Below are 18,639 nucleotides of genomic sequence, written 5' to 3' on the forward strand. Positions count from 1 at the left end.
ATACTTACTGGTTTAAAATCTGTGCTTTCAAAAAGCAAAAATCTGTGCATTCTGGGGGCTTCCCTGGTGGCGCAGTGGTTGAGAATCCGCCTGCCAATGCAGGGGACACGGGTTCGAGCCCTGGTCTGGGAAGATCTCACATGCCGCGGAGCAACTGGGCCCGTGAGCCACAATTACTGAGCCTGCGCGTCTGGAGCCTGTGCTCTGCAACAAGAGAGGCCGCGATAGTGAGAGGCCCGCGCACCACAATGAAGAGTGGCCCCCGCTTGCCGCAACTAGAGAAAGCCCTCGCACAGAAACGAAGACCCAACACAGCCAAAAATAAATAAATAAATAAATAAATAAAATTTAAAAAAAAAACAGAAAACAAAAATCTGTGCATTCTATCTAATATTCTAGAAAAGTTCTTTGTATTCTGTTTCGCATTTTAATTGCAGACTGAACTTGTAAAATTTAGATTGATTATAAACAAATACTTCTCATAAGCCTGCCTTAGTAAACAGTCTTTGTTCTAGCCAGTCATTTGATTTTTTTTCTTCTCATATTTTAAACCAGTATAATTAATCTGTAGAGTATATGATGCTTTGTTTTACAGAAGGAGGGGGGTGTGGGTGGGTGTTTTCAGATTTATAGATTTCTTTTCAAAGATTTGTTTCTTATATAACAAATAATCATTTATTTGAGAAACTATTATTTTCTGTTGTGAAAGGCACCTGAAATCTAGCTTCCTCAAGTAGTTCTTTGAACTATTGTAGAGCACTCAAATAAAAAAAACTATTTAGGTGAAATTTAGAGATTTCATAGAGTTTTGCCTTACAAATGTGCCCATAAGATACTTTAAGATACGCGCCCCCCGCCAAAGAAAAAAAAAACAAACCTATCCATGGGCCAAGATGAATGGGTTTGACTGCAGTTCAGGTTAGACTCTTCTCCAGATCATTTCTGTTTGTCTTGACACATGGCTCACTCTTCTGAAATTGAATTGCCCTGTTCCTTAGTGAATTATTTGACTCATCTACCTAGCCAATAAGAAGCAATTTTGTTTTGTAGAAATATTTAATATTCATTTCACAAAAATCCCTAAATAGCCTTCTTGAGGACAGGTAAATTTGAATACTGATGAGCAGGGTTTTTATTTATTTATTTATTTATTTTTGGCTGTGTTGGGTCTTTGTTGCCGCGCGCAGGCTTTCTCTAGCTGTGGCGAGCAGGGACCTCTCTTCGTTTCGTTTCGGCCTCTCATTGCGGTGGCTTTTCTTGTTGGGAAGCACGGGCCCTAGGCGTGCAGGCTTCAGTAGTTGTGGCACGTGGGCTCAGTAGTTGTGGCTCACAGGCTCTAGAGCGCAGGCTCAGTAGTTGTGGTGCACGGGCTTAGTTGCTCCGCGGCATGTGGGATCTTCCCGGACCAGGGCTCGAACCCGTGTCCCCTGCACTGGCAGGTGGATTCTTAACCACTGTGCCACCAGGGTAGCCCCCAAAATAAAATCTTGTGGGGAGTTTTTCCTGGACCTACCCTTGAGATTTCAGTTTAGTTGGCTCTGGGGTTGGGCCCGGGCACTGTGATTTTTTTAAAGCTGTCCAGGTGATTCTAATGAGCAGCCAAGACTTGAGAACCACTGTGCTAATCCTGCTCTATCCCAAGAGCTTCTGGTTCCCCCATTTATCTCCTATTTACTCTTTAAAATGTTCCCACAAAGAAATGTTTTTGATTTACTGTTTCCAGATATATCTTGTTCTCCCCTCCTCCCCCACCAAAGTCAGTCCTCAACTATTAGCAACAATGGGGAAGAATGAACATGAGTACATTAAATCCACAGTTGATGAGAAATTATTTTAGTCAGGGGGTTTAAACCACCTCTTTTACCAAACCTATATATACAGGACCACAGATGTACTCAAATTGACTAAAATGAATTTTTACTACCTCTTAATGTTCTTGTTTGTTGTTTGTTTGTTTGTTTTGGCACCCTGTCATCCAGATGGTTAGCACCAGGAGGTAGTAAGTCAATTCAACAAGTATTTCTTGGGCACCTACTATAATAAAGGCACTATGAGGACAGCAAGGAGCTCATAGTCTCACTCGGAAGGAGAGAATCCAAGGGCCTAGATAATCTATATTTTATATACTAATCCCTAGACCTGTCTGCATTTTATGAGTTAATGTATCTGAAGTACATGGGTACAGTGTCTATTAGGTAAGTTGTTGATATGTCCCTTTTTCTCTTTCAGGTATCCAAACTATTGACTCTACTCAGGCCCTGTTCCTTCCAATTGGAGCATCTGTCTCTCTCCTAGTAATGTTCTTCTTCTTTGACTCAGTTCAAGTAGTTTTTACAATATGTACAGCAGGTAAATGAGTTCCTCTATCTAATCTTAACATTAAGCTAAAAGGAAATTTTTAAACCTTTTTTAAAATCATCATTCAAAAATTAAGATTTATACACTGCACCATGCAAGTTTTTCTTCATAAGTCTGGCTTTTTCTCCCCCCACTCCTCCTTGAACCACTTGATACCTGTATCATCAGTTCAGACCTGCCAACCCAATCTGAATGAAAGGCCAGGGGTTGAAAACTCATGAGCTTTGTGGCACCAGAGCAGACTTGCTTTGGCTGTGGCTCCTTGTCTGATAGGTTACCAGAAAGTCCAGTTTGGCAGAGTAGTCATTGGCAACCCCCACCCATGTTTCTGCAGATAGAAACACTCACAGCTAATCACAGTAATTCGACTGTCATCTATCTGATCAGTTTTCAAGCTGAGCGATGATGGACATGTGTGAAACATCAAAATGCTAGACATGTTAGATCATACCCTGGCCCGCTGTTTATCATTTCTTGTTGAGATAGGTGAGAAAGAGAAAACCTACCAATGCTACCCCTACTTCAAATCAGGTAATATTTTTTTTAAGAGGTTGTCTGTGCGGTGCTAAAGAAAGATACTTTTCTTCTCTAGTTAATTAATACTATTGTATGCACTTGTCGAGAAAAGTATTCTGGGCAATGATTGTTTCCATAAGTCATGCCATTTTTCTTATACTTAGTAAAATAATAAACAACAAAAAAATTAACCATACGTTTTCTTTCTCTAGTTCTTGCAACGATAGCTTTTGCTTTTCTTCTTCTCCCGATGTGCCAGTATTTAACAAGACCCTGTTCACCTCAGAACAAGTAAGGACTTGGGATTTTCCCCTAAATTGTAAACTTGTATATGTATGTTTTTGTCTCATACTTGATAGCAATATTAGGGGTCTAAATTTTTGGTATTGACTGAAGCACACAAATGCCAGAAGACTGGAAAGTGAGATGTTTGATTTTTTTAAAACTGTAGGATAGTACTTCTTTTTGCACCTTTTCATAGCAGAGGAAATATAAACAAATCTTAGGAAGTCAGAGTCACTGTAATATGCTTCCTTGCTTTGATTATATTAAAAGATGAGTTTTCTTTTGAAGCAGCATTTTCATTCCTTTACTAGTTAATGGAATATGAAAATAGTGCTTGACTCAAACATTCTTTGCCTTTCATCTTTGATGACCTAGAATATATACTAGCCACTTAGGTTTAATCCCAGTGTTCACACCTTAACTCCTAAAGCTGTTGCTCCATGGAAGCAAAATGCTGTGCTAATGGAGAATGCTGTATGCACTTAGGAAATCAGTCACTTGGGGCGGCTGATCTTCCCAGGAATTAGTGATAACCAAAAAGATGTACCGTCTTAATTTTATTCATCTTTGCTTAATGAATTGAATTGTTGACTTTCTTCATTTTGATTTCCTCATAAGAATTAGAATTTCCCCTACATTTAGATTTTCTAAAGATTGATAGTATCACTTTAAACTTCTCAATACCCATGTTGATAATTTGGGATAAAAAGTACATTATCTAATTGGTGCAGAAGTATAATTCCTTTGAACTTTCTGTAGTTTTTTCCAAAGAGATTTGGGTATTTTGGATTTCTGGGTATCTAGGTATTGCCTACTATTTTAATCTGGCTGTCACAAATTCTGATCATGAAGAACCAAAGGAGAGTTTGATTATTGAATATAATTTATTGTCCATTAGTCCAATAAATGTTGTGTATTTTCCAGGATTTCCTTTGGTTGTTGTGGGCGTTTCACTGCTGCTGAATTACTATCATTCTCTCTGTCTGTCATGCTCGTCCTCATCTGGGTTCTCACTGGCCATTGGCTTCTCATGGATGGTAAGTAACTACTGTGTGACAAGTTGAAATTTTAATATCATTTATGGTTAAATTTGTCCTCTCTTCCTCTACTTTCTGTGTTTTAGTAGTGGTACCTCTGAATACCCTGAAAATTAGGTGTCCAGAGATGGTGTTATGTATCAAATTTTTTATTATTTTTACCTACATTCTTTTTTTTGTGTGTGTGATTTCTTTTTTTTTTTTTAATCAGTCATCAATTTTATACACATCACTGTATACATGTCAATCCCAATCGCCCAATTCAGCACACCACCATCCCCACCCCACTGCAGTTTTCCCCCCTTGGTGTCCATACATTTGTTCTCTACATCTGTGTCTCAACTTCTGCCCTGCAAACCGGCTCATCTGTACCATTTTTCTAGGTTCCACATACATGCGTTAATATACGATATTTGTTTTTCTCTTTCTGACTTACTTTACTCTGTATGACAGTATCTAGATCCATCCACGTCTCAACAAATGACTCCATTTCGTTCCTTTCTATGGCTGAGTAATATTCCATTGTATATATGAACCACATCTTCTTTATCCATTCGTTTGTCGATGGGCATTTAGGTTGCTTGCATGACATGGCTATTGTAAATAGTGCTGCAATGAACATTGGGGTGCATGTGTCTTTTTGAATTACGGTTTTCTCTGGGTATATGCCCAGTAGTGGGATTGCTGGGTCATATGGTAATTCTATTTTTAGTTTTTTAAGGAACCTCCATATTGTTCTCCATAGTGGCTTTATCAATTTACATTCCCACCAACCGTGCAAGAGGGTTCCCTTTTCTCCACACCCTCTCCAGCATTTGTTGTTTGTAGATTTTCTGATGATGCCCATTCTAACTGGTGTGAGGTGATACCTGATTGTAGTTTTGATTTGCATTTCTCTAATAATTAGTGACGTTGAACATCTTTTCATGTGCTTCTTGGCCATCTGTATGTCTTCTTCGGAGAAATGTCTATTTAGGTCTTCTGCCCACTTTTGGATTGGGTTGTTTGTTTCTTTAATATTGAGCTGAATGAGCTGTTTATATATTTTGGAGATTAATCCTTTGTCTGTTGATTCGCTTGCAAATATTTTCTTCCATTATGAGGGTTGTCTTTTCGTCTTGTTTATGGCTTCCTTTGCTGTGCAAAAGCTTTGAAGTTTCATTAGGTCCCATTTGTTTATTTTTGTTTTTATTTCCATTACTCTAGGAGGTGGATCAAAAAAGATCTTGCTGTGATTTATGTCAAAGAGTGTTCTTCCTATGTTTTCCTCTAAGAGTTTTATAGTGTCCGGTCTTACATTTAGGTCTCTAATCCATTTTGAGTTTATTTTTGTGTATGGTGTTAGGGAGTATTCTAATTTCATTCTTTTACATGTAGCTGTCCAGCTTTCCCAGCACCACTTATTGAAGAGACTGTCTTTTCTCCATTGTATATCTTTGCCTCCTTTGTCATAGATTAGTCCATAGGTGCGTGGGTTTATCTCTGGGCTTTCTATCTTGTTCCATTGATCTATGTTTCTGTTTTTGTGCCAGTACCATATTGTCTTGATTACTGTAGCTTTGTAGTATAGTCTGAAGTCAGGGAGTCTGATTCCTCCAGCTCCGTCTTTTTCCCTCAAGACTGCTTTGGCTATTCGGGGTCTTTTGTGTCTCCATACAAATTTTAAGATGATTTGTTCTAGTTACGTAAAAAATGCCATTGGTAATTTGATAGGGATTGCATTGAATCTGTAGATTGCTTTGGGTAGTATAGTCATTTTCACAATATTGATTCTTCCAATCCAAGAACATGGTATATCTCTCCATCTGTTGGTATAATCTTTCATTTCTTTCATCAGTGTCTTATAGTTTTCTGCATACAGGTCTTTTGTCTCCCTAGGTAGGTTTATTCCTAAGTATTTTATTCTTTTTGTTGCAATGGTAAATGGGAGTGTTTCCATAATTTCTCTTTCAAATTTTTCATCATTAGTGTATAGGAATGCAAGAGATTTCTGTGCATTAATTTTGTATCCTGAAACTTTACCAAATTCATTGATTAGCTCCAGTAGTTTTCTGGTGGCATTTTTAGGATTCTCTATGTATAGTATCATGTCATCTGCAAACAGTGACAGTTTTACTTCTTCTTTTCCAATTTGTATTCCTTTTATTTCTTTTTCTTCTCTGATTGCCATGGCTAGGACTTCCAAAACTATGTTGAATAATAGTGCTGAGAGTGGACATCCTTGTCTCGTTCCTGGTCTTAGAGGAAATGCTTTCAGTTTTTCACCATTGAGAATGATGTTTGCTGTGGGTTTGTCATATATGGCCTTTATTATGTTGAGGTAGGTTCCCTCTATGCCCACTTTCTGGAGAGTTTTTATCATAAATGGGTGTTGAATTTTGTCAAAAGCTTTTTCTGCATCTATTGAGATGATCATATGGTTTTTATTCTTCAATTTGTTAATATGGTGTATCACATGGATTGATTTGCGTATATTGAAGAATCCTTGCATCCCTGGGATAAATCCCACTTGATTGTGGTGTAGGATCCTTTTAATGTGTTGTTGGATTCTGTTTGCTAGTATTTTGTTGAGGATTTTTGCATCTATATTCATCAGTGATATTGGTCTGTAATTTTCTTTTTTTGTAGTATCTTTGTCTGGTTTTGGTGTCAGGGTGATGGTGGCCTCATAGAATGAGTTTGGGAGTGTTCCTTCCTCTGCAATTTTTTGGAAGAGTTTGAGAAGGATGGGTGTTAGCTCTTCTCTAAATGTTTGATAGAATTCACCTGTGAAGCCATCTGGTCCTGGACTTTTGTTTGTTGGAAGATTTTTAATCACAGTTTCAATTTCATTACTTGTGATTGGTCTGTTCATATTTTCTGTTTCTTCCTGGTTCAGTCTTGGAAGGTTATACCTTTGTACGAATTTGTCCATTTCTTCCAGGTTGTCCATTTTATTGGCATAGAGTTGCTTGTAGTAGTCTCTTAGGATGTTTTCTATTTCTGAGGTGTCTGTTGTAACTTCTCCTTTTTCATTTCTAATTTTATTGATTTGAGTCCTCTCCCTCTTTTTCTTGATGAGTCTGGCTAATGGCTTATCAATTTTGTTTATCTTCTCAAAGAACCAGCTTTTAGTTTTATTGATCTTTGCTATTGTTTTCTTTGTTTCTATTTCATTTATTTCCACTCTGATCTTTATGATTTCTTTCCTTCTGCTAACTTTGGGTTTTGTTTGTTCTTCTTTCTCTAGTTCCTTTAGGTGTAAGGTTAGATTGTTTACTTGAGATTTTTCTTGTTTCTTTAGGTAGGTTTGTATAGCTGTAAACTTCCCTCTTAGAACTGCTTTTGCTGCATCCCATAGGTTTTGGATCATTGTGTTTTCATTGTCATTTGTCTCTAGGTACTTTTTGATTTCCTCTTTGATTTCTTTAGTGATCTCTTGGTTATTTAGTAACGTATTGTGTAGCCTCCATGTGTTTGTGTTTTTTATGTTTTTTTCCCTGTAATTCATTTCTAATCTCATAGCGTTGTGGTCAGAAAAGATGCTTGATATGATTTCAATTTTCTTAAATTTACTGAGGCTTGATTTGTGACCCAAGATGTGATCTATCCTGGAGAACATTCCGTGCGCACTTGAGAAGAAAGTGTAATCTGCTGTTTTTGGATGGAATGTCCTATAAATATCAATTAAATCTATCTGGTCTATTGTGTCATTTAAAGCTTCTGTTTCCTTAATTATTTTCATTTTGGATGATCTGTCCATTGGTGTAAGTGAGGTGTTAAAGTCCCCCACTATTATTGTGTTACTGTCGATTTCCTCTTTTATAGCTGTTAGCAGTTGCCTTATGTATTGAGGTGCTCCTATGTTGGGTGCATATATATTTATAATTATTATATCTTCTTCTTGGATTGATCCCTTGATCATTATGTAGTGTCCTTCCTTGTCTCTTGTAACATTCTTTATTTTAAAGTCTATTTTATCTGATATGAGTATAGCTACTCCAGCTTTCTTTTTTTTTTTTTTTTTAATTATTTATTTATTTATTTATTTATTTTTGGCTGTGTTGGGTCTTCGTTTCTGTGCGTGGGCTTTCTCTAGTTGTGGCAAGCGGGGGCCACTCTTCATTGCGATGCGCGGGCCTCTCACTATTGCGGGCTCTCTTGTTGCGGAGCACAGGCTCCAGACGCGCAGGCTCAGTAGTTGTGGCTCACCGGCCCAGTTGCTCCACGGCATGTGGGATCTTCCCAGACCAGGGCTCGAACCCGTGTCCCCTGCATTAGCAGGCAGACTCTCAACCACTGCACCACCAGGGAAGCCCTCCAGCTTTCTTTTGATTTCCATTTGCATGGAATATCTTTTTCCATCCCCTCACTTTCAGTCTGTATGTGTCCCTAGGTCTGAAGTGGGTCTCTTGCAGACAGCATATATGTGGGTCTTGGTTTTGTATCCATTCAGCAAACCTGTGTCTTTTGGTTGGAGCATTTAATCCACTCACGTTTAAGGTAATTATCGATATGTATGTTCCTATGATCATTTTCTTAATTGTTTTGGGTTTGTTTTTGTAGGTCCTTCTCTTCTCTTGTGTTTCCCACTTAGAGAAGTTCCTTTAGCATTTGTTGTAGAGCTGGTTTGGTGGTGCTGAATTCTCTTAGCTTTTGCTTGTCTGTAAAGCTTTTGATTTCTCCATCAAATCTAAATGAGATCCTTGCTGGGTAGAGTAATCTTGGTTGTAGGTTCCTCCCTTTCATCACTTTAAGTATATAATGCCACTCCCTTCTGGCTTGTAGAGTTTCTGCTGAGAAATCAGCTGTTAACCTTGTGGGAGTTCCCTTGTATGTTATTTGTCGTTTTTCCCTTGCTGCTTTCAATAATTTTTCTTTGTCTTTAATTTTTGCCAATTTGATTACTATGTGTCTCAGCGTGTTTCCTCTTGGGTTTATCCTGTATGGGACTCTTTGCGCTTCCTGGACTTGGGTGGCTATTTGCTTTCCCATGTTAGGGAAGTTTTCGACTATAATCTCTTCAAATATTTTCTCTGTTCCTTTCTCTCTCTCTTCTCCTTCTGGGACCCCTATAATGCGAATGTTGTTGCGTTTAATGTTGTCCCAGAGGTCTCTTAGGCTGTCTTCATTTCTTTTCATTCTTTTTTCTTTAGTCTGTTCCGCAGCAGTGAATTCCACCAATCTGTCTTCCAAGTCACGTATCCGTTCTTCTGCCTCGGTTATTCTGCTACTTATTCCTTCTAGTGTAGTTTTCATTTCAGTTATTGTATTGTTCATCTCTGTTTGTTTGTTCTTTAATTCTTCTAGGTCTTTGTTAAACATTTCTTGCATCTTCTTGATCTTTGCCTCCATTCTTATTCCGAGGTCCTGGATCATCTTCACTATCATTATTCTGAATTCTTTTTCTGGAAGGTTGCCTATCTCCACTTCATTTAGTTGTTTTTCTGGGGTTTTATCTTGTTCCTTCATCTGGTATATAGCCCTCTGCCTTTTCATCTTGTCTATCTTTCTGTGAATGTGGTTTTTGTTCCACAGGCTGCAGGATTGTAGTTTTTCTTGCTTCTGCTGTCTGCCCTCTGGTGGTTGAGGCTATCTAAGAGACTTGATGGGAGGCTCTGGTGGTGGGTAGAGCTGACTGTTGCTGTGTCTACCTACATTCTTAAGATCTTTTTTAGTAACAGCTTTTTGGGGATGTAATTCACATATCATACAATTTACTTATTTAAAGTGTACAATTCGGGGGACTTCCCTGATGGTGCAGTGGTTAAGAATCCGCCTGCCAATGCAGGCGACTCGGGTTTGAGCCCTGGTCGGGGAAGATCCCACATGTCATGGAGCAACGAATCCCGTGCACCACAACTACTGAACCTGCGCTCTAGAGCCTGCGAGCCACAACTACTGAAGCCCATGTGCCTAGAGGCCGTGCTCTGCAACAAAGAGAAGCCACCACAGTGAGAAGCCTGCGCACCACAGCGAAGAGTAGCTCCCACTCGCTGAAACTTGAGAAAGCCTGTGCACAGCAATGAAGACACAGTGCAGCCAAAATAAATTAATTAATTAATTAATTAAACTTATTTCAAAAAAATTAAGTGTACAATTCGGTGGTTTTTAGTATATTTGCAGAGTTGTACAACCAACACTACAATCAGTTTTGTGTTTTTTAAATTTATTTATTTTTTTTATTTTTGGCTGCGTTGGGTCTTTGTTGCTGAGCGAGGGCCACTCTTCATTGCAGTGCCCAGGCTTCTCGTTGCGGTGGCTTCTCTTGTTGCAGAGCACAGGCTCTAGGCACACAGGCTTCAGTAGTTGTGGCACGTGGGCTCTAGAGCACAGGCTCAGTAGTTGTGGCACACGGGCTTAGTTGCTCCGCGGCATGTGGGATCTTCCTGGTCCAGGGCTCGAACCCGTGTCCCATGCATTGGCAGGTGGCTTCTTAACCACTTTGCCCCCAGGGAAGTCCCCAGTTTGTTTTTTTGTTTGTTTGTTTTTTAAATTTATTTCGGTTGCGCTGGGTCTTAGTTGCTGCTCACTGGCTCCTTAGTTGTGGCATGTGAACTCAGTTGCGGCATGCATGTGGGATATAGTTCCCTGACCAGGGATTGAACCCGGGCCCCCTACATTGGGAATGCGGAGTCTTATCCTCTGCGCCACCAGGGAAGTCCCCTACAATCAGTTTTAGAGCATCTTCACACCCACCCTCCAAAACCCACACCCAGTAGCAGTCACTCCCCCATTCCCCCACCCCAGCCCCGGGCACCCACTAATCTACTTCCTGTCTCTGTGAATTTGCCTCTTGTGGACATTTTGCATAAATAAAATCACATATGACCTTTTGTATCTGCCTTCTTTCACTCAGCATAATGTTTTCAAGGTTCATCCATGTTGTAACTTGTATCAGTACTCCATTCCTTTTTATGACCAAATACTGTTTAATTGTACAGATGCATCAATTTTATTTATCCATTCATCAGTTGTTTCCACTTTTTTGGCTGTTGTGAATAATGGTACTGTGAAAATTGGAATACAAATTTTTGTGTAGACTATACTTTGTTAATATAAATGGGATTATACTGTAATATAATACCCATATTATTTATAAATATATGTGGAATATATAATGTATGTCATATAATATGTTATATATGATGGAGACTTGTGTAATTACATAAATACATGTCTATATCATTTTATAAAGGTACTAATAGCTAACATTTATTGAGTAATTTTTATACATTGGGCACTCTGCTGGGTGTTTTTTGTTTTTTTAAATTTTATTTATTTATTTATTTATGGCTGTGTTGGGTCTTCGTTTCTGTGCGAGGGCTTTCTCTAGTTGCGGCAAGTGGGGGCCACTCTTCATCGCGGTGCGCAGGCCTCTCACTATCACGGCCTCTCTTGTTGCGGAGCACAGGCTCCAGATGCGCAGGCTCAGTAATTGTGGCTCACGGGCTTAGTTGCTCCGCGGCATGTGGGATCTTCCCAGACCAGGGCTCAAACCCGTGTCCCCTGTATTGGCAGGCAGACTCTCAACCACTGCGCCACCAGGGAAGCCCTGGGTGTTTTACGTGGACTTTCTCATGTAATCCTGAATACAGCTCTTTGAAGTAGGTACTATTATTGTTCTTATTTTACAGAAGAGGAAACAGGTTCTGAGAAGTGACTAACCACAGTCACAGAACTCCTGTGTATATTTCATACTTACTATCAAAACATCTTGATAGTTGTTTTGATAGAAGGCCTTTTCTCAAAGTCCGCCATTATTCTTCTGTTCTCTCCCTTAAGACATTGTTAGACTTTTCTTTATTTAAGACCCTGTAACCATCTCCACCTCTTTTTTCATTCAGTCCTTATTACTTCTCTTATTTTCATAGTTTGCTTTACTAATCTCATGAAATTTTATCTAACTGCTCTGCCCCACAAAGTCTGTTCACCTTTTCCTTTCTTGGTGTTTCAGAAGGGAAGGAAGTTGAAACACAGAAGTCAATTTTATACTGTTTGTAACACTATCTAAAGAATTGGGGGGGGGGATTTATTTATTTATTTATTTATGGCTGTGTTGGGTCTTCGTTTCTGTGCGAGGGCTTTCTCTACTTGCGGCAAGTGGGGGCCACTCTTCATCACGGTGCGCGGGCCTCTCATCATCGCGGCCTCTCTTGTTGCGGAGCACAGGCTCCAGACGCGCAGGCTCAGTAATTGTGGCTCACGGGCCTAGTTGCTCCGCAGCATGTGGGATCTTCCCAGACCAGGGCTTGAACCCGTGTCCCCTGCATTGGCAGGCAGATTCTCAACCACTGCGCCACCAGGGAAGCCCAAGAATTTTTTTAAGGGAGGAATATGGAAAGCAGAGATTATGGGTATGGATCACACTTTTTCCTGTTACCCATTCCAAGCAACCACGAGGCTAATCCAGACCTTGGAACAGAGCTCTTTGGAGGCAGTGCCAGGTCTGAGGGGCTCCTCTCCTCTCCAGGCACTGTGTCCCTGCAGCTCTGAGGACAGCTCAGCTACAGTGGTGCTGTCATTGAGTGTTCAGGGAGGCTCCCCAAACCCTTACTGGCCCTAACTTGTAAACTTTTATATCATTTTCTGTCATTGTTGCTACTTCCCAATATCTACTTGTCCAAGGATCTCTTACCGGTTTACACTAGTTAAATTGCCCTTGTGACCAAGCTTAGTTTTCCCTCAGAAAAAACAAAAACAAAAAACGGAGAGAGTCTTTGAGCTTTTTAGTTGTTTGTTTCTCAGATTGGTATTTGATGTGTGTTTGACTTGTTTTCTGCCATTAACAGAAAAGATAGCCTTCTAGCACGTGTCTGTAACATTCTGAAATATGTTCTTCTTTGACGTGGAAATTGTCTTTCCAGACTTCTTTGCAGAATCAGAAATCATTTTGTTGGTAGCGATAATGTGGTTGTAGAGTTTTTTTAAATGAGTGTTTTTTAATTAAAGCCTATTCCTTGAAGTTAATTTACAGTGAAAACAGAATGATAAATGTGGTTATTTTAAAGGGCGAGGCATGAAGTATGTTTTCAGAGTTATACCAAGAAGCATTAATATTAAGAAAGTACTTCAGAGTTTTTTGAACTAAATCTGTAACTTTTTTATCTACTCAGTTTCATCTTACAAATTCATCTTTTAAATTTGGAAAGACTTGAAAGAATTTGACCAATAAGTGGTGTGGTATTTTTGCAAGAGCTGATGAATGAAGAAAAAGAGAGGCAAACTGGATGAGTAGTTGAGCGTGTGTTTCAGGGGTGTGACATGGCTGGTGGCACTGTTCAGTTGGGGGTGGGAGTGATTCTCATTCAACATGCTTGTATTAAGAACCTTCTCTGAAGTAGTCAGATGGGATGCATGCTGCCTCTTCAAACGTGGACTTGGAGTACGGTGGGGAGACTTGGTTGGCATGATTGGAAAGAGGTTATCGCTCATCTTAGAAGGAGTAGGTGGAGGCATAGGAGCAAAAGAAGAGGCTTGAGGCCAAGCCCATGTGGTGCAGCGCCATTCTGTGTGAGTCATGCCTTTACAGTCGGACTTGATCAGAGAGTAGGGGACCTCATGATTTAAGGCAGGGAATGATGTGAACTGATTTTTGACAATGGCAGTGAAGAGTAAGTGGGGGAGAGGGACAGAAAATGGGAAAGGATACACACATCACACTAGGAAGTACGGGAATCATGACCGAGGTGTGCCGTGACAGTAAAGAGGAGCACCCCGAAGTGGTTGCAGCCTGAGGGTGCGTGATGAAGGTTGCGATGAGATGAAAAGGAGCCCAGAGTTTCTTGTTTGGAAGATTAGGGATAGAATGACATTGTGTGGAGTCATGCAGAATCCTGTCATTGAGCAGTTCTGTCTTGTGTTTAGTTTAGACCCAGGTGGGGAGGATGAGCATAAAATGAGTGGCTGGAACAGTGTCCTTAAGTAAGTGAAAAAGGTGTGATCTAGGGTGTGCATTGGCTTTAAAGGAGCAAGGGCGATGCATCTGAAGTAATGGGGGGAGGCAGGAGACGAGAGCTGGGAGGCCAGAACTGAGCTTGGCTTAGAGCTTTAGCATTCAGAACAGTCCCCTGGGTCTTAGATAGTTGAGCACCATCTATAGCATGAGAAAAGGGATTTCCCCAAATACGAGCAGGTCACAGTGGGCCAGCGGTGGGCACTTTGCACTAGTAGGGTGTAAACATCTTAGACTGGGGTTTAGGGCTGCCTGATTTTTTGAGGGACTTACAAACTCTGTTAGGTTTATGAGCTGAATAGCTTGTGGAGAGAAGCTGAGCCTGTGCTCCACACTGACTGCTGTCTCCTCCCCAGCCCTGGCCATGGGTCTCTGTGTCGCTATGATCGCCTTCGTCCGCCTGCCCAGCCTCAAGGTCTCCTGCCTGCTTCTCTCAGGGCTTTTAATCTACGATGTCTTTTGGGTGAGTGTCTGTTTCCCCAGAGCTGCTGCTCTCCTTTGTGTTTAATTGGAACATTCACTCCGGAAAATTTTTAACTCTAAATATCCAAAGTCTGCTGGCCAGAGTACCTCCTGTCTGAGACCACTCCCAGCTGCACTGTACCTGTTAAAAGGTGAGCAGGCAGCTGTCCGTGCCTGTGTTTGTCGAGACTTGTTACAGTAGAGAGTACACGTGTGACTCTCAGGGTGGAAAAGGGAGCAGGCAGAGAAGGTTCTCTGCCCTGGAGCGCTGGCAGCTCTGCTGTAAGGGCTTCCTCTGTGGGTGTGGAGAGAAAAAATCTGCACGTACACACAGGAGCAAAGATTTTCTTTCTCCTCAAAGCGTGCAGTCTAAAAAGCTTGATGATGCAGTACTGAGACTCTGCTCTTAAGAACAAAGAGGGCTGGTGCTGAGATCGGGGTGCTTCCAGCTCCCTCTGGTAAAGGTGACTCTCCCCTCGGCAGGTGTTTTTCTCTGCCTACATCTTTAATAGCAACGTCATGGTGAAGGTGGCCACACAGCCGGCTGACAATCCCCTTGACGTTCTATCCCGGAAGCTCCACCTGGGGCCCAATGTTGGGCGCGATGTTCCTCGCCTGTCTCTGCCTGGAAAACTGGTCTTCCCCAGGTAAGACTGGCGTGTCGGCCTCATCTCGTGATGGTGAGGACACTGCCTTCCTCTGCCCCTCTGTTCCCCAGCTTGTCTGTCTTTGTCATCAGCATTCTGATGCTGGACTGGAAAAGGGTTGTGAGTCATCTCCATTTTACAAATGAGGACAAGAATACTGACTTAACTTGCAAAGACTGATCATTAAGTGATACAGGTGCAGCTTTTTAATATTGAATAATGTTATCAAACAACCCTATGTTACCGCTGTTAGCATAGTTTAAAGTTGGCTAGAGGGAATTAACGGGAGAATCTGGATCTTTTTTACTTCTAATACATTTGTAAAAATGTCTTAATGCTAAAATTATACAGTTCCTGGAACTATAATCTTGGAAAAATTAATGTGCTGCTTTAATCTCCCATGTCTGGCAGTAGTAGGTACTTATTTGAAGTCTTAGCAGTGAATGTGTGACACATAGTGAGCTGCTTGACATTTCTAGAGGCGGCAGCGCTCAAGCAGATGGCTCCAGCAGTCACTTATGCGGTGCTCTCCCAAAGCGCTGAGCGTGGGCATGAAGACCTCAATCGCCAGTACCCTTGTGGCTCTTAATCTCTGAACTCTTAAAAACCAGTGTTGTTAAACCCATAGAGATTGCCATCTACCGTTCAGATAAGTTCTTTGACTTCTTAGAAAGTGAACAGACTTTGCGCAGGAGGAGAAATGGGGTTGTAGAAGGTGGCACCCCTGACATGTGACACTACGTTCCAGCTCCACTGGCAGTCACTTCTCTATGTTGGGCATTGGAGACATCGTGATGCCTGGACTCCTGTTGTGCTTTGTCCTTCGTTATGACAACTACAAAAAGCAAGCCAACGGTGACTCCTGCAGTGCCTCTGGACCCGCCAACATCTCCGGACGCATGCAGAAGGTTTCCTACTTTCACTGCACCCTCATTGGATACTTCGTAGGTAAGAGAACCAGAGACTGCATGCAGTACCCCCTCTGGCTGTCCTCCAACCCCTGGAATTAAATCAGGTCTTCTAGCTGCAGATGCCAGATGAAAGGAGAGCAGTGACTGGTTGCTCTTATAAACAAACACAAAGGAAAAAAACCTGACCCACGAGATGAAAGATGCTCTATGTGTTGGCCAGCAGCCTAGTTCCCTGTCCAATAATATGTTTGAAGAACTTTGCAGGAAAAGTGTGGTCAGGCCTCAAAGTTGAGAAGACCTACCACACGATGATTGTGGAGCAGTCTGTGTGCTTAATTAAATCTTTGGCTTGAGTTTAACGAATGTCATGTTTATTTCCTACTTTATTAGACAGATACTTCCCTTCATCTGCTCTAACATTTCCATCACCTCTGACCTCGGACTCTCCCTCGGCCAGCTTTTCTCTAGCCAGCTCCGTTTCGGGCAGACAGGAAGAGACGGTTGTAATTGGGCTAGTAACCTGTCTGTACTCCAACAGCTACAACAGTGAACAGAAAGGAGCACCTTTCTTGCCTCTGTGCCTTCTACTGAAGGAGCACTTCATAGTCCACGGTGCTCTCATAGGCGTGGGTTCATTGCCACTCCACTCCACTAGCTCTGAGGGGGGCAGGGCAACTGTGGTATCCCCATTAAACGGATGAGGAGGCTGAGGCTCAAGACGTGAAAGGCCTTAGCCAAGGTTATATGGCTGTCATAAGCAGCAGGGTTGAAACTTGAACCCAGGTCTTTTGCCTCCAAGTCTATCATCATATACCACAGGAGACAGAGGGAGACCAGGCACACTCAAGGCTGAAATGAGGCCTGGAACCAGGGACCTGGGCACGGAGTGGGACTTGGGCTACTCACAGGTCCTTGGAATTCTACGCTTTTAAAAGCTGTGCTGCTCCCTGTTTCTTTACCTGCTCAAGCTGGGCATTTGACTCCCCACCATTGGATGGAATGTGTCACATTACAGCTATACAATCTCAGGACTGTGCCAAGAAGCAGCCAGGTAACAGCAGCTCTCCTCTCTTGGGGCTGTCCCCTTGGAGTTATTCACGAATGTTTCTCTCTCCCCGCAGGTCTGCTCACTGCTACTGTGGCGTCTCGAATTCACCGAGCAGCCCAGCCCGCCCTTCTCTATTTGGTGCCATTTACCTTATTGCCACTCCTCACGATGGCCTATTTAAAGGTGAGAGAGGCAGTTATAAACCAGTGAAAGCAATAACATGGCATTGACCCTGGACTTGGGTATGTATTCTCCTTGCTGGAGGTGGTTCTGCTTAAGACCCTAAGCTCCTGATCTTGAGAGTGGGATCTTTTTGTTTTTGTTTGGGGAGGATTTTGTTTGTTTGCTTGCTTGTTTTTGCTAACCTGATAGTAGCAACTTCTTCCAGGTTCTTAGAGCCATTGGCTGAAAATACTAATGAGTAGACCCCTTACCACCTGGTCATGGATTAATTAACTGAAATCCCTAAAGCCCCGCTACAGAGACTTCCTGCTTCTCTTAAAAAACAGCACCCTGTTGCCACCTAATAGCCCTTTAATACTCTGCATTAAAGTTTGGAAATAACTAAGAAATGCATTGTAAAAACTAAGGGCATTATCTGATTTACAAGATTTATATTATCATCCACATTTTACAGATGAAACAGGCACAGAGGTTAATTATCTTGCCTAGATCATCTGAATCATAAGTGATAACACTGCCACCAGGACGGAGTTGGTAAAAGCCCTTACCCACTCAAGGGGCCTAAGAGCCCTTCTAGGAGTTCTTCAAAGAATGAGGGGTTATAACCTTTTCAATGAGTAAAATTTGAATGTTCTTTGATTCTCCACAGAAGCAATCTGATCTGAGATCAGGAGTCAGAAAGGACTTGTAGGTATGTATGCCTCGAGTTGAAACCTGTGACTTAGTGAAGTTCCTTCTTTCCCAGGGTGACCTACGGCGGATGTGGTCTGAGCCATTCCACTCCAAATCCAGCAGCTCCCGATTCCTGGAAGTATGATGGGTCACAGAGAGCGACCAGAACGGCCTCTCAGTCCTTTTCTGTCCACGCGTGGTTTTGTTTCCTCTTAGAGCTGGCCTGGTACTCGGAGACGTACCTTTCTAAGGACTGCCGTGTGACCGGATTACGCATTTACAGGAGCGAGGTGCCGGAGCCTGCGCGGTTCCTTCTCTTCCTGCCGTTGGAGAGGCGGAGCCCCTCCTGAAATGACAGGCCTTCCCCAGCGCTCCTCCCTCCCCCGTTTGTATGGATCTGCACCAGACTGTTAACCTTTGGGGGACGGAGATGTGACTCTTTAAACTGACAAGGGCAAGGAATTGTTCTATACCTTTGAACACTAAAAGGATGAAAAACATTAGCAAACTGGTTTCTTCAGTGAACCCTCAAGAACTTTTGGGACCAGTTTCCTATGGGGGACTCAGTTTCAGAGAACTGAGACAG

The 18,639-nt window shown here is 41.8% G+C and overlaps 1 protein-coding gene across 1 annotated transcript in view; it reads left to right on the plus strand.

Annotated features, from left to right (window-relative positions):
* The window catches only part of SPPL3 (signal peptide peptidase like 3), a 128,295-nt gene extending 109,898 nt beyond the window's left edge, over positions 1 to 18,397 (plus strand). The window contains exons 4-11 of the mRNA XM_007183964.3: positions 2,230 to 2,349; positions 3,087 to 3,165; positions 4,084 to 4,196; positions 14,487 to 14,593; positions 15,076 to 15,239; positions 15,988 to 16,187; positions 17,272 to 17,381; positions 18,127 to 18,397. Coding sequence (XP_007184026.1) covers positions 2,230 to 2,349; positions 3,087 to 3,165; positions 4,084 to 4,196; positions 14,487 to 14,593; positions 15,076 to 15,239; positions 15,988 to 16,187; positions 17,272 to 17,381; positions 18,127 to 18,198 — 965 coding nt within the window. The 3' untranslated portion in view covers positions 18,199 to 18,397. The remainder of the gene's footprint in view (positions 1 to 2,229; positions 2,350 to 3,086; positions 3,166 to 4,083; positions 4,197 to 14,486; positions 14,594 to 15,075; positions 15,240 to 15,987; positions 16,188 to 17,271; positions 17,382 to 18,126) is intronic.
* The last annotated feature ends 242 nt before the right edge of the window (positions 18,398 to 18,639 follow it).

The sequence above is a fragment of the Balaenoptera acutorostrata genome, chromosome 13 (genome assembly GCF_949987535.1).
Source record: "Balaenoptera acutorostrata chromosome 13, mBalAcu1.1, whole genome shotgun sequence".
NCBI classification, from domain to species: Eukaryota; Metazoa; Chordata; class Mammalia; order Artiodactyla; family Balaenopteridae; genus Balaenoptera; species Balaenoptera acutorostrata.